General features: G+C 39.6%; 1 protein-coding gene across 8 annotated transcripts; it reads left to right on the forward strand.

Moving 5' to 3' along the window:
- Positions 1–1,722: 1,722 nt before the first annotated feature.
- LOC148851221 (uncharacterized) lies at positions 1,723–11,398 on the forward strand. Of its 8 annotated transcripts, XM_088944605.1 has the most exons (5): positions 2,044–2,199; positions 2,382–2,448; positions 3,423–3,620; positions 10,431–10,523; positions 10,686–11,398. In XM_088944605.1, the coding sequence occupies exons 3-5, from the start codon at positions 3,514–3,516 to the stop codon at positions 11,218–11,220; spliced, it is 735 nt and encodes a 244-aa protein (XP_088800731.1). In that variant the 5' UTR covers positions 2,044–2,199; positions 2,382–2,448; positions 3,423–3,513; the 3' UTR covers positions 11,221–11,398. The 8 variants fall into 8 exon arrangements, with proteins under 8 accessions (XP_088800734.1, XP_088800729.1, XP_088800730.1 ...); XM_088944603.1 differs by lacking the exon at positions 2,382–2,448 and having other exon boundaries at positions 1,744–2,199; XM_088944604.1 differs by lacking the exon at positions 2,382–2,448 and having other exon boundaries at positions 1,825–2,188.
- The last annotated feature ends 4,444 nt before the right edge of the window (positions 11,399–15,842 follow it).

A 15,842-nucleotide genomic window follows, 5' to 3' on the forward strand; every position in this document is an offset into this window, starting at 1 on the left:
AGCGCAACGAATGTGAGCACAACTCGGAGGGAAAATCCCGTCGAGTTCAGCACAACAACTCGGCATGCAAACTACTCGTGCGAAAGCCGCCTTGCCCGCACCTCCTCCCCGGAGTTAAGGCACTTTGGGGGGTCCCGATTTTGGGGCACCCTGACCCCTTTTGAGGCCCGAGCTCCTCTCAATGGACCTCAGGCCACTCCCAAGCAAGAACACATCAATTCTTCTCCGGACGCCCCGAGGCACAAAGACCTCGGGTCGGCTAGCTCGGCATAACCGGCTACAAGCAACCCGTCACTCAAAGGACAACCCAGTTCAGAATAATTCACAGGAGAACATTTCGGTATACCATAGGAGGGCTTCCTGCCCGACCACCGTACCCGACAAACCTGTGGACAGTAGGCATGTCCCCCTCGCCATGCCTGCCACCTTTAGAAAGGCGTCCCACACCTGATAGGCACGTACCCTACACAATGGCCCCGCGCGTGCCACCTCAGCCCTACCTGTAACGGCTGTGGCAGACTGACAGTGGGGTTATACCTGCCCTGTCAGAGGGCCTGAAGCAACGGAATTCAGTTATAAGGGGCTTATTCTCAAGGAAACAAGGTATCTTCAAATCACCTGCATAACCTGCACTCTTAGCCTTCGTTCTCCTTTCGTTTCTTGCACTCGATATTAACTTAAGCATCGGAGCGTTCCCGCCCGGAAACCCCCCAGGAGTTCTTCCTCTTTCCTCTTGTCTCAGGTACCTCTCAGGAGCCACGCGAGCGCCAGATAGGAGTGATCGGATCGCGCGACATCAATTTCCATTACCATCAAAGCATTAGGCCCATCACCGATGAGTTCACATCTACGCCCCACAATGTCCCACAGCACATCCCCACCGTGTATTGGGAACATCTTCCGATGATAGTACCAGAATCAATGATGTCATCATTGGGAGATGCTCCCAATACACGAGGACGTGCTGTGGGGCGTAGAACTAAAACTCACATTTGCATTCTTCAAATGTTCGAGTTTGGCTTTGGTGAGGGCAAAGCCCATTCGAGCAGCCTTTACAACCTTGCATCTAGAGTATCTCCTTGCTCATGTGCTTTGTTTATTAAAGAGATATTCTCAATACAAGGTGAAAAAGGCGGTTGGAATGGCGTGGGCACGGGCTTGCTCTGATGGAAGCCAATCTCCAAATGTTCAAACCTTTTGTGGAGTTGAGTTGCAAATTGATTGGATTCAAAAGGAAAGTCCATTTGAGTCCAAATCCATTGGATTCCACCCAACTCATGCATTTGAACATGTATATCACACCTATCATTAGACTTGCTCATGGGCAAGTAGCTCGACGACTCGACCCAACCCGTTATTTTTTTGGACTTGGACAAAACTTCAAGCCCGTGGGCTCAGCCTTAGGCTTTAAATGCCAGGCCCAGTCTTTTTTTGGATTGGGCTTGGGCTTTCTTAAATAAGTTTGACCCGGGCTTAAGCTTGGCCCGATACTATTATATATAATAAAAATCATTTATGTTATATGTAATAAATATATAATATTTATTTCTTAAATTATTAATAAATATTAATTTACTATTAAAAAATACAAATTAGTAAATTAGTTTATTAATTAGTTAAATTATTATTAGATTATAAAAATATATTGAAAATAAAACATTTTGTATAAAGGTCAGGTTTCAAACTTTATATAAAAACCGGAATCGAAATCCATATGTAGGCCTGATAGTCAGGCAGAACTCTGGTTCGGGCCTTCACATTTCCTGTTGATAAAGAGGCTAAGCTCGACCCATAAACATGTCTAGGGAAAAGTGTACGATCCCGAAGACGTTCACGCATTGTTGTCACTTGTCAGCGTCCGGAGTCTGGGCAGCAGATTCGGTATTGTTGTAACTTGTTAGGCCGTTATTGGACGTATCGGAAAGCAGAAAGCTTACTGGGTCGTCGGCTTACCGGTTTAAACGGATCAATTCGAGCAGTTCCGGACCGGATAGAAAACCGCTTTACGCTGATATTTAGATACGATTTCTATCTCCATTGTTTGAAGAACGGTGAAAAGGGCGGAAACCCTAGCTTGTTTCTACCTCGATCTATATCTGAAGAGCGAGGGACCCTTTTTTTTCATAGTTCTAATTGGTTTTTTGTGGATAAACCTGCGAGGAAGGTATAGACACCTTTGACACCAGAGGTCCGTAATAGGTAATCCTTATCTTTTTTTTTCTCTTAACGTTTGCATATTCCCGTTCTCAGTATCATTGCTCGAGTGACTTATGGTAACTCCTGGTACATGGATCCATGTCTCCATAAATGTTTTAACTGTAGATCAATGTTTGGAGTGTTATATAAGTGAGCTGCTGGTTTCTCCGATTTTATTTTTTTAGGGTTTGCCTTTACTTTCATCCGACATTTAGGGTTTCTGAGGAAGAGCTATGGGATTAGGTTTTCAAGGTATCCATTTAATGCAATCCTTACAATTTATTTATGTAATTGCCTCTCCCTAATGTAAATTTTCTAACATCTGTAATGACGGTGGGTTAGCAATATTATGTAATTGCTTCTTTATACTCTCATATTTAGTTTTATAGATACTATCGTATTTAATTCATTGTGCGTTAACGATATGATGTAATCGTTCTTAATTACTCCCCCAGGTAAAAAAGAAGAGGAAAAACCTTTTCTGTTGAATATTTTAGTTTCTTCCAAGAATTTAGTTAAGTGATGGGTACCGGTTTTACATTGTAATTTATTTAGACAACCAAATACTTAAAGGAATCAAGATGAAAGCCTTTAGCAGAAATAATTGGTAGCTAATGCAACTACAGATTTATTAGTTAATTTCTTATTACAGGGTTTTATTATTTCCTTTCTATCACAAAGAATTGAAGTTGGAGAAAACGTTCTATTAGAAAATAATAGTACAAGTTACAAGTTTTCCCTTTTTTGGTCATATAATCTCTCTCTTCTTTCTTATGTCTATGCATATATACATAGTCTTGAAATCATCTTCTGGATTTAGTAGGAAGGGTCTGGATCTTGCAGTGAATTTGAGAAAGGGGTAATTAATGGGAATACTGAAGAGCTATGTTCTTTTTCTGGATGTTGTGCAGTATTGCTTTATGCTTATTTGTCTAAGTCTGGTAATGACTAGTGTTTTTGGGCAATTGATTGTCTGCTGGAGATATCTAATGGTGAGGTGTTATAGTTGAAGAAATGGGCTATTTGAGTGTCAGGTGTACTATGCAATGGTGAAATGAAGGCAGGTGGTTATTATTGCTTATGAAACGGAAAGTAGTGGTTTGCTTTTTACATAGGGATTTTCTCGTAGTGTTGGAATTTGGCGTTTTCTGTTTTGAAGAGAAAGCTAGGGGGTTTGATTTGGATTCATGGAGATGATTTTGGATGTATGGTTGTAATGTGGACAGGGAGCAAGCAGCAGCTGTGGACTGTGTTGGTTGTGGTGGTGGTGGTTTTGCCAAGCACTTGTGGCTGGTGTGATTAGGGAAAGATTTGAAGATGAGCCAGCGCAGCAGGAGCAGGAGTCCACGGGATCGCAGGATCCGCTCTGAACGATTTTCCTACCGTGATGGACCTTACAGGAGAGACTCACGTCGGGGGTTCAGGTTTCTTGGTTTCTAAACACTTATATTTGTTTTCTCTGTCACTTCTCTGCATGAAGCAGGGAAGAAAAGAAGGGCACAGCAGTTTATGCATATTTTTCTACAATATGGATATTGAATTTAATAAATTTTTATTGCTAGCTATTGATTTGAATATTTTTTTTTGTTTTGGTTGAAGTTTTTGGTGGAATTTGTACTTTTGATTCGAGTGTAAAGATTCATGTTTGTTATAGTTGTTTTTTCTTTTTCCATGTGCCGCCTTTGTTTTAAGATAGTTCTCAAGGTATACAGGCAATTCTAGGCAGCAGTGGAGCACTTAGTTTCCTAGGTACCTAAGTGATGGAATTTGACAAGGAAGAAATCTAAATTCTCGGTTAATTTCCTAGTTTTATAAAGCAACCAGTAAGAATACCAGTTGTAAATAGAATTGTTCTTACAAAGTTATTTTACCTAAAAGATTGCAGCATTTTGAATCTATTAGTTTTTATTATATTATTTCAAGCACAATATTGAACTATGGTAGTATTTGGATGGTGAGTATAATGAAGGTTTTTTTCTGATATGTTGTCTTCATGTGGATGTATGCCAGGGCTTTCTGTAGTAGTGTATTAGTCCAGTGATTTAATATCGTAATCCAATGTTTTAGGCCCTTTGCGCATCTGAACTATTCATCCTACAATGCAGTTAGAGCTTATTTGGAACTTCAAGACTGAAGGTGGCAAGTGGCATACACACAGAAACACAAACATGCATGTGTGTTGACAATGTCTTTGGGAATGCTTGCATAAGGGATTGGTCTTTGGATTTGTCCTTGCAATTTCTTTTGAGTACTGTTTGTTTTTGAGGAGTATGTCAGAAGGTTTCACACGTGGGGCAGTGCCTTACATTAAAAACACATGCTCATTGTTTCAATGTTGGCAGTGTGTGGGGACTGGCCAAGTGGCAGTGGTAGTGGAAGAGAAAAAGCATTAGTGAGCCACAATCTAATATATACACTACTTCAGTGTGAGACCAACACAAATTATCATTAATTTATATTTCTTTTTTGGTACACCAATCAAAAAATATTTATGGTAATATGAGAAAGAGAAGATTATAAATTGGAGGTCAAGATCTCTTGAATGTATTTCTTTATTAGAAGTTGGAGAGATAAATGGATTGCTCATGTTCCTAAGGTAGGAGAATTTCTGAGATACTGAGATGGTGGTAGACAATCTTTCAGGGAGATCGAGTTGGTAACACGTTCTTAAATTTTGGCAACGTACTATATCAATGACTTTTGGCAAATTTTTAATTCAATGACATAAGGGCCAGAGCAGCAGTTCATTGACACAGATGGGGGCACTATTGGGAGCTTAAACTACATATCCCAAAGAAATTAGTTCGAATTCAATGGGCTATTTGAGAACAGCCAAAGTAGCTGAATTGAATGGCTTATTGCCTTGTATTTTAGTGGATAAAATAATTAAATGAAAAACAGTGGCATAATAGTTGTCAAACTTCAGCTTGAGCCTTTAGGTAGCTCACAACCTCCTTAAAATATTATTTACTAAAAGACAAAGTAATAAGTAATCCAGTTCTGCCACTTCAGCTGTTTTTGAACAGCCCCTAAGATCTTCTACAATCAGCAACTCATTTGGTTGCCCATGGCATCCTTCCAGAATCAACACACAACTGCAGTGGCAGTCTTATAATTTGGTCGAGACCTGTAGCCTCCCTGTTTAATGCTTTTGTTTTAGATATTTTTGTAATATTGTTTCCTTCCACATCATTATCATCATTGCATGGATTAGGCTTAGGTTATGTTAATATATGTATTAATGTGCATGCTATATGTATGCACATACGGTTGTGTAGTTTCATATTTTAGAGTCATAAGTGTAACTTTGTCAGCAGCAGGAAAGAAAAGAAGTGAGAGGAATAGTTTTTGTGGCGCCAAGGTGAGGCTAGATGACAGGGGGCGCCTTGTCACCTAGTCGCCTAGGCGATGGATTTTTTTAATTTAAACCATATATCCTAGGGTACTTCCCTAGGTTCCATAACCATCTTTCCTTAATAATTATCCATAATTTTCATAAGAGAAGTATAAATTTCATGTTTTAAGTTTAGAAAATCAACATTTTATCATTTTATGAGAAAAAAAGGAACAAAGGAAAGAAAATTCAAAAAATATAGGGGCTGAACCCCTACTTTTGTTAAAGGAAAAGAAGAAAGGAAAAGGCGGAAGAAGAAGATTTGTAAGAAGACAATGTGTTGATTAGGCAATTTTAAGTTCTTCCCTTGCTTATTGGTTTAGGTTCTGAAATCTTTGAGGATTCAATCAAGGATCAAAACTTTGATATGATATGCCCCGTATCTGGTGTATTGTATTGTATCTTTGGCGCCCCAATACACATGTTTACAGGTGTTTTCGGGAACCCATTTTTTAAAATAATATATATTTAAAAATGAAAATGAAAACCAAATAAATAAAAAATAGGGGAGTATTGTTATAAGTACTGATACACCTCTGCCGATACACAGAGGTGTATCGATTTCTTTACCTGCCCAATTTCTAACGAATCAAGATACCCATTCGTTTCGGTATAAATAGTCACTATCTGCTCATCCACTATGAGAGGGGCTGATTGGGATTGTTTGAGTAATTTACGTAATCGTTGGCCTCTCGCCAATTGATTCTGAGTAGCTTTATTGAGATCAGAAGCGAATTGTGCAAAGGCTTCTAATACTTTGATCCATGGGTTCAATATAGCAGTTAGCAATGTTTGTGCTGATTAAACCCTAACAAATAAGAAAATAATAAAAAGAATTTAGTAGATAAACACATAAGATGAGTATTCTAGTTTAATAATGCTTATTTTATAATTATAATGCCAAAAAATAAAAAATATAAAAGTATTTTATAACATAGTGCACAAAACTACTTGGTGACTGGGCGAGGCCAGCCTCCAAGGGCGCCTTATTGCCTAGGCGCCTGCCTAGGCATCGCCTTGACAATATGGTGAGAGGGAAACATTGCCAGTCTATGATTCAAGAAGGGCAACAATACTTGAGTGCTTGTCTTGTAAGTTGTAATGATATTTGAGGCTGAGAAAGGTAATTTCATCAATCACATAAAAGAAAAAAGGGGAAAAGTTGCTATACCTTGCCGGTCTCTGCTGGTTCAAGCTGTCTTGGCAATTTGATTAAATTTTGTTGTAATTTTTTATGGTTGGGAGATTTTGTTCATTAGTCTGGTTTATCAACCATTGATAAGGTTGCTAGGTATTACCCCTCTTTAAGAATGCTTGTATTTGGAAGTGGAAATCAGATGATTCTTTCTCAGGTTGATCACTTATCAACCCTCTTTTGCTATATTTTTTTGTGATCAAAACTTTAATTCAAGAACTTTTTATATTGGTCAATAGGATCACACATGATGGACTCAAAGAAATAGGGTTCCAATAAAGAAAAGAAGGTTGTAAGTTTCAGTAGTTGCCGAGTGGATGGTAATGTGTTCAGGTATAATGTTCTTTCAGTAGTTGGGGTGTGAAATCAAGGAGTAGAGTGAGGTTTGTAAAGCACCTTTTTTATTTATTTTACCTTTCCTCACACTGAGGAAACAAAGGTGACACATTCATAAGTGCACAATCATGATTTCCCACATCACCCAAACAACCAACGAAACAAGAAGAGAGTGTCACCCCCAAGTGGTTTAGCAGGATCTGAGGGTGAAACCTCTCTCCCCTCCCCTTTCCTGTTCTGCATCTGTTGCTTCCTGACCCTCTACCAGGAAACTCCTGAGGCCCTGACGCCCTTGAATCATTGGTAGTGGACAGTAGCTAATATGTCCTTACTCCAGTGGTGCTCTTTCCTCCAAAAAATCTGTTGAGACCTTTTTGTCTAGTGGAACCTGATGTAAATCCCATCTCTGTTGCTTTTTGATATTTTACTGCTTGGTGGAGTCAGCTATGTACACTGTACAGAGCCTATCCCTTTGTCTCTTTCTCTATGTGATGTGTACTCTTTTGTCACTTTCAATAGATTTACCTACATGAAAAGGGGAAAAAAAGAAAATGATTAAGAAGAATGAAGACAAAAAGTAAAGGGAAAAAAGTACTTTTCAGAGCAGGCTATTTTGTTTTACCTTGTAGGAAAAGGTAGTATCTTCATAGGACACCTTTGTAATTATGGATCTTAATTAGCATGGAAAGATTGAGGGGTTTAACTAAATAAACTTTTCTGGTCTAGAATTTTTGAATTGAATCTTAGGTACGGGAATGGCCGAGTTAGGAGGAAAGGAGAATGACAATTGATGATTGGCTAGCTCTCTTCGAGGGTAGATTTTGCTTGCCCCTTAGATGAATTGAAGAAACAACTATCTTGCCAGGTCTTGCAGATGCTCTGGCAGGATAACAGGAAATCAGCTGGAATGGTCCAACAAGGAGCACCAAGTATGGGGATAAACATGTAAAACTGTGATATTCTCTGGGTTGGCCGATATGTTGGAAGTCTCCTTGGTGGGGTGTTAATTGGGATAGATGCACTCCGTGCATATTGCTGGTTCATTGATAAATGAACTTAGACTCCACTATCTCAGAGATTGTGGCTTTACTTATGGCTTGTTTTTCTAATTGGTAACTGAAGCTTTACTTATAGTTCCAACGAATAGTTGATTACTTTGAGATTATGAGAGAAGGTAAAGTATATTCTATTACTCAAAGCATATGGTTCTGTGTACAATTAGTTGCTATACATGTGTAACCCACACAATAACCTCAAAAAAACAGCCAACCAGTCCCTAACTGTTGCAACTGCTAAATTGATCACCTTTGCTTCAGCTGTGCGTTTCTGATCAAATTTCTTTTAAACCATATGATTGCCAGTGGAATAGATGGTCAGCACACTTTCCTTTTTCTAGTCATTATGGGAACCAGCCACTCTTCCAGGAGTTTTCTCTCAGTACCTGGAATACTTTGAGGTTATGTTTTCCATTTATGTTTTATTCAAGATTCAGATCATGCCACTGAGCATGAGGATTGGTAAACGATCTTAATGAGAATCAAGCATCAAGTGTAACGTTTGTAACTAAATCTTTTAAAGACAATTTGGAAAAAAAGTATTCCTAATTAAAGAAAGTAACAAGGTAATTTGGTTGAAGTGTTCTCTCCGAGGGGAGTCCAGTTAATCTTTTATATGTGGAACATTATGAGTTTTTTGGGTCTCTGGATTGGGTTGACTTAACCCTTAAAATATTAATCCACATACTATTGAAGGAATTACTAGTTTGTTAGAAATAGTGATCAATGAAGATAAAGGCAGGGTTTTTATGTGTCCATTTCAATTCTTTATATCATGATTTGAATCTATTGGGTTTTATTTTGTTTATGGGTACATTTGTGATAACATTGTGGTAATTATCTCATAATTCTTTGTGGAATAGTAATAATTTCTTCCTAGTCTTTTTGACAGTTTTTGTTTTGTTGCCATTTTGTGCCTTTTCACTCATGATGTTTAACGGCCAGTTTGATGTGACCATGCATCAAATATCCAATTCAGTATTTAGATGTGGTTTATCAATACATCAATATCTTAGGCAAGGATTAATTTATAAGGGAAAAACGGAGGGGCACATTTGGAGTCTTATATGATAGGAGAATACCACTTGGGTTAAGAGGAAAATTTTAGAAAACGGTTATAAGGCCAGCAATGTTGTATGGAGACGAGGCAATCACGAAACATGGCCAAAAATGATTGTGTCTGAAATGCATTTGTGTTGAGTGGTAAGACTAGAAATGATAGGGTCGGAAATTAACTTATTTGAAATAACCTAGGAGTACTGCAATAGGTGATAATATGATTGGAAGTAGGCTCAAATAATTTGTACATGCACAGAGAAGACTATCTACAGCACCAGTAAAAGGAAATGATCTATTATAAGTTGAAGGGGCTAGAAGAGCTAGGGGCAGGGCAAAGAGGACATTGGATATGGTACTGAACAGGATGGAATGGTGGAACAAGTTTCATGCAGCCGATCCCATAGAGTTGGAGAAGGCTTGGGTGATGGTGATGTAGGGATTAACTTGTACATCTATATTTTCAGTTACATGCAAGTATCTTTCTCTCATAATTCTTGGGATGGGAGTCAACAAGTGTTTGGGCATACATACTTGAGTGGGCAAAATCTGTTTGGGGATGGTTAAGGGTTCTTTGTAGTTTTTGTTCTTGTCGGCTTGGATTTATAGGGGGTGAATACAGTCCCTTGCTGTATCTTTGAGATCCTCTCTTCATCTTTGTTATTTTGGATGGTTTTATTATAAATAAATTTTAGCTTCTATTATTCAAAAAAAAAAAAAGAACTTTGGAAGGAGCTAATGTTTTCCCCATCATTGACTGGTTTCACTCTTTGGTTTGTTTAGTTTAGGTCTCAATGTTCTGCAAGGATGCACAAAGATGTGTAACCAAATAGGATAAAGTAATTGTGTAATTTGTGGAATGCATTCATAAACTGCAGAACTGCCTCTAGTCAGCCCCGGATCTATCTGGTTTAAATTACTTTAGACTCATCCTTCAACTTTGGAAAGTCTAGATATATTTGTTTCAGTCTTGTCATATAATGGTGCATCATGTATGTGTATGAATATTGGTTGCTTGTAAGCCTTCTGTTTAACTAGTTCTTCCTTTCTAAATGTGAAGTTTCTATGCAGAAACCGCCCTTATTAAAATAAAGCATATTAGTTGATAATGGCCAATTGAAGTCATTTTGTATCTGTGATTATTCTAAAGTTCTTGTTCTGCCTCTATTAACTTTAGTGGCATCCCCTCTTCTTCCAGCCAGGGCAATCTGTGCAAAAATTGCAAGCGACCAGGGCATTATGCAAGAGAATGCCCCAATGCTGCAATCTGCAACAATTGTGGTCTCCCCGGGTAAAGGAATACCGCTTGTGTATTGACTTGCAAATACAAGCACACACGACGTATAAGCATACATGATTGGAGAAGATTTCACTTTTTCCCCCTTTTCTCATTTTTATCTTGAACTTGTACTTAAATTTTTAATGTCAACAATGTACATAAATCCTGTGCCAGGCACATTGCATCAGAGTGCACCACCAAGTCCTTATGTTGGAACTGTCGAGAGCCTGGTCATATGGCCAGCCACTGTCCAAATGAAGGCATTTGCCACACTTGCGGCAAAGCCGGTCATCGTGCCAAAGAATGTTCAGCTCCTGAGCTGCCACCTGGTGACCTGAGGCTGTGCAACAACTGCTATAAGCAAGGTCATACGGCTGCTGATTGCACAAATGAGAAGGCATGCAATAACTGCAGGAAGACAGGTCACCTAGCTCGAGACTGCCAGAATGAACCTGTATGCAACTTGTGTAATATCTCTGGGCACGTTGCTAGGCAGTGCCCCAAGGCTGACATTCTTGCAGATAGGGGTATTGGGGATCGCAGTATTGGTTACCAAGATGTTGTATGCAGGAATTGCCACCAGATAGGCCACATAAGCAGGGACTGTATGGGTCCATTGATGATCTGCCACAACTGTGGCGGCCGAGGACACATGGCGTTTGAGTGCCCATCTGGTAGGTTTTTGGACCGTGGACCTCGAAGGTACTGATACGAGAAACCCGCTGGAAGCCTGCAACCTTAATGGGCAGTATCTTATGTCTGGATTATCAGTGTTCTCTAATAGCCAATAGGTCATCTTGAGCCATTTTCCTTTGAAGTTCGTAACATTTATGTTTCGGTGGCTTTAGTCAACTGATTTTCAATTAAATGAGATCTAGTTCGGCTTCCTTTTTTTGTTTACTTGATATGGATGCTATATGTCCTCTCTACTAGGGGGCTTTGGGCTCGAGGGTAAGAGGTTAGGTTGCTGTCTTGTTGAATAGGGTAAATTGCGAAAACCTCCCCAAACTTTTTAACAAAGTTGCAAGTAGTCTACTCTCTTAGAAATCTCTAACAATATGGATGAAAATATTTAAATTACCTGTGCAGTTATTTTTGACCAAAATGTTTATTTTTCAATTTTTCTCTTCATATCAATCGTTACCCTAAGCCTTTTCATCTCTTTTTTGAAATTGATTTATTTTTCAAATTTACTTTTTATATTAATTGCTCAGAGGTAAAGCTATATAGCTTTAAATTCTCTTAGTTCTTTTGTTATTAATAAAGTTTGTATTATTTTTTATATAAAAAAGTCTCAATTGTAAATTTGTAATTGCATGGGTGTTGATTAAAAAGAAACTGTAATTGCATTTGTATTTTGGATATTTTAGCCCTTTTTTTTCAGAGGATTCTATAAAGGGTTTCTTTTACTTGCAATTATGTCGAAAGGTGCCAACTAATTGGTTGATAAGGTTTCTTTTGCTAGTTGTCAATCGAATTTGGCCTGCACATGCGTTGAGGGATGGGCTTAGCCCTTTGAATGAACCGAAAAAATTACGTATAGGTTGTAACAAGTTTCTACCCAAAAATCACGTTCTAAATTTTCGGTTAGTGTTATTCCCTATATATGACTAGTTTCTACGCAAAAATCACGTTCTAATTTTCGGTTAGTCATGATAGACAGATGTTTCTACGGTTATACCAAAAGAAGATCCCAACAGATGTAGTCCTCTTGATTCATACATATTGCAACATTCATTTGTCCTACAAGTTGCGTAAATATTAAAAAATTAGGAAATTTATTTTTCTGATGAACATCCATTTTTCTGATGTGGCCGTTTTTGTTTTCAAAAGCAACCCCATTACAGTGAGAATGTGAAATCATGCTTGGGTAAAGAAAGAGAAAACTGATTAAGTTTGGTTGGCTGGATTCGAGTTCGAATCCGTCCCACACGAATTTGTGCCCCAAAAAAGGAGGTAATAAGGATCCATTGGTTTTTTTAAAGCATGATTTGAATTTGAATATATTATCGGATAATGATTCGAATCCGATTCGATTAAAATTAATAATGCATCAATCAAGAGTCCAAGGCACATATGATATAAATTTTTACAAATTAATACATGAAAAAAACCAATATTATTTTATTATCTATTAAAGAGTAAGGCATAAATGATATGCAATTGTTATATTTGAATTATTATATCATATTTTTTCTATTTTTTATTTTTTTAATATTAACAAAAAATCAACTAAAAATTAATTCTCAAATGTTTGCTAAAAATGTTTATATTTTTATAAATAATAAATATGTTTTTATAAAATATAAATTAAAATATCAATTAATAATTTAATATATATATATATATATATATATATATATATAATCTTAACTTAAAATATATCAAATCTATTAAAATTTTGAAGATGCATTTAATATTTAAATTCTTAAATTTTAATTACTAAGATAACTATTCCATTGTTAATATTTTATTTTTGTAAAATTTCGAAATTATATAAAATGTTGATTAATGGATTTGGTAGGTTCAATTTATACTATATTTTCAAATACCTTGTAAACAATATTGTTATTTTTTGTAAATAATAGAGACATTGTTATTTAATGCAAATTAAAATATTAAATAATAATTTTAAAAATTTTTAAGATATATATCATGTGAAATTTTATAAAATGTAAGTATTAAAACAATTATTCTACTATTACTCCTAATAAATAATTATTTTATTTTTAATGTTTTATTTGTATACTTTTTTGAAATTAAAATTCATTTTTTGATATATATATATATATATATTGTGGTTTTTATAAATTATTTATTCCATTGATTTATAAAATCACTCCCCTCTTTCCCACTCATACCTGCTCACTCACGAACCCTGTCTTCTGAAACTCAGTTCGCCCCACCTCCGACGGACGACCAATCCGACAAATACACTGTAGGTATGTACTCTCCGTCCCTTTCATTTCATCTACCCCTTGAATATGTTTCTTTGTGTTTGCTTCTAACTTTTTTTCTAATGGAAAAACCGCATGAAGGAGGAGAAGAATTGGCAACAGATACAGGTGTGGGTTTCTTCCTCCTGTTCAAGCATTTACGCTGTGTTTTGTCTGAACGAAAAAGTAGGAAAGGAAGGAAAAAGTAGGAAAACATATACAAACGTTGTATAGGTTTCTCTACCTTTTCCTTCAAACCAAACATAGCCTTACTGATTGGTTCTTCTATTGATGAGGGCAGATTTGGCCCTTCAGTGAAATTGCGACACGTGGCACCTCGTGACAACTAGGCAAACACCCAGGCAACAACTTACCAAGTTGGTGCCCCCACCCGGGCACCGGTCTGGCTGGCCTGGAGCGACCTGCACGTGGCCTGCGCGGCTTGCGAGTGACCTGCGCGCAACCTGGCGCGGCCTGGGCATGACCTGCGCGTGGCCTGCGCGACCTAGTCGGATCAGCCTGCCACAGGCGCCGACCTGGCAACCTGGCCCGAACACCGACCCGCCGACAGACATAGGCGCTGGCCTGGCAACCTGGCCAGGACACCGACCCGCCGACTGACACAGGCGCCGACCTAACAACCTGGCCCAGGCGCCGACCTGGCCGCCTGACACAAGCGCCAGCCTGACAACCTCGAGGAGATCATCACCGTACGCCGGTTCTGACAGGATATGACGTCTTACCGTTTGAAGGCTTTTCACCCACCTAACCCGCGAGGGCACCACTATATAAGGACTCCGACCCCCAAAGCCAAAGGGTAGGAAAAATGATGGTAACCCCGCTCTCTAGCTCTCTCATTTCTCTCTAAGCCCTCTGTAATCAGAATGCTAACTTAGGCATCGGAGAGTCCCCGTCATGAAAATACCCCTGGGTCCTCTGATTTAGTTCACGCAGGTCCCTCAGCTCCCACCGCCTACAAAGGAGAGAAAATCACCTCACGCGGAGGGTAGTCGGGTTGCGCTGCACCAGGGAGCTCCACCATCCTCTGAGTTGCAGGCCGCCTAGGAGCAAGTCAAGTGACACGTCCACCATGCAGTTTGCCACCGGGCAGTTCGCCACCAGGGAGTTCACCACCTGGCAGTTCACCACCTGGCAGTTCACCATCAGGGAGTTCACCACCTGGCAGTTCACCACCAGGCAGTTTGCCACTAGGCAGCTCACCACCAGGCAGTTTGCCACCAGGCAGTTCGCCCCCAGGCAGTTCGCCACCAGGCAGTTCACCCCCAGGCAGTTCGCCCCCAGGCAGTTCGCCACCAGGGAGTTCGCCACCAGGCAGTTCGCCCCCAAGCAGTTCGCCACCAAGGAGTTTGCCACCAGGCAGTTCGCCCCCAAGCAGTTCGCCACTAGGGAGTACCACCAGGCAGTTCGCCACCCGACAGTTCATCACCAAGTAGCTCTCCACTAGGGAGCTCGCCACCGGGCAGTTCGCCACCAAGCAGTTCTCCCCCAGGGAGTTCGCCACCAAGTAGCTCATCACCAAGGCACGTCACCATCGGGTCAAACAACGAGGTACTTAGCCAAAAAAACTATACATCACAAAAAATGGTACGTGACCAAAAACGGTTACGTCAATTGGCGCCGTCTATGGGAACCCACTACAAAAAGCTAAGTTCTCATCCTACCAAAGCTAAGTTCTCATCTTGCCAAAACTAAGTCCTCACTTTTTAGAAATTGAAGCTATCGCTTTATAGTTTACATTTTTTATGAACTCAGAGACTATGCAGGCAGCTAACGGACTAAATAGCTCTACCAACCTTACTTTTAATTCAGATACTGCCACATCAGTCCTCTCCGCAAGGTCCCCCCTACAAAGATGAGCTCTCTGTGGCTTCTGCGGGAGTTGGCGGCCAACTGACTACATAGGCGCCCTTATTGGTCGAGCCTTCCAAGGCTCCCATGTGAGCTGGCAACCTAAAGTTAATGGTGTTGCCCCCGAAGGTCGAGCCCCTAGTAGCTTCTTGTAGGAGTAGGTGACCGGCATTACGAAGCTGATGCAGGCCAAGCCTACAGGCCACCTCACTACTTAAGACCCGGTCGCCTCTCCGGCACGGGCAAAAGTAAAAAAAGAGTAGACTACGAGTCACTCCCAAAAGCCTACGGGCCACATTACTACTTAAGACCCGGTCGCCTCTCCAGCACGGGCAAAAGTCAAAAAAGAGTAGACTACGAGTCGCTCCCAAAAACCTACGGGCCACATTACTGCTTAAGACCCGATCGCCTCTCCGGCACGGGCAAAAGTAAAAAAAGAGTAGACTACGAGTCGCTCCTAAAAGCCTACGGGCCACATTACTGCTCAAGACCCGGTCGCCTCTCCGGCACTGGCAAAGTAAAAAAA

The sequence above is a fragment of the Nelumbo lutea genome, chromosome 5 (genome assembly GCF_056320005.1).
Source record: "Nelumbo lutea isolate HS-2025 chromosome 5, American lotus-T2T, whole genome shotgun sequence".
NCBI classification, from domain to species: Eukaryota; Viridiplantae; Streptophyta; class Magnoliopsida; order Proteales; family Nelumbonaceae; genus Nelumbo; species Nelumbo lutea.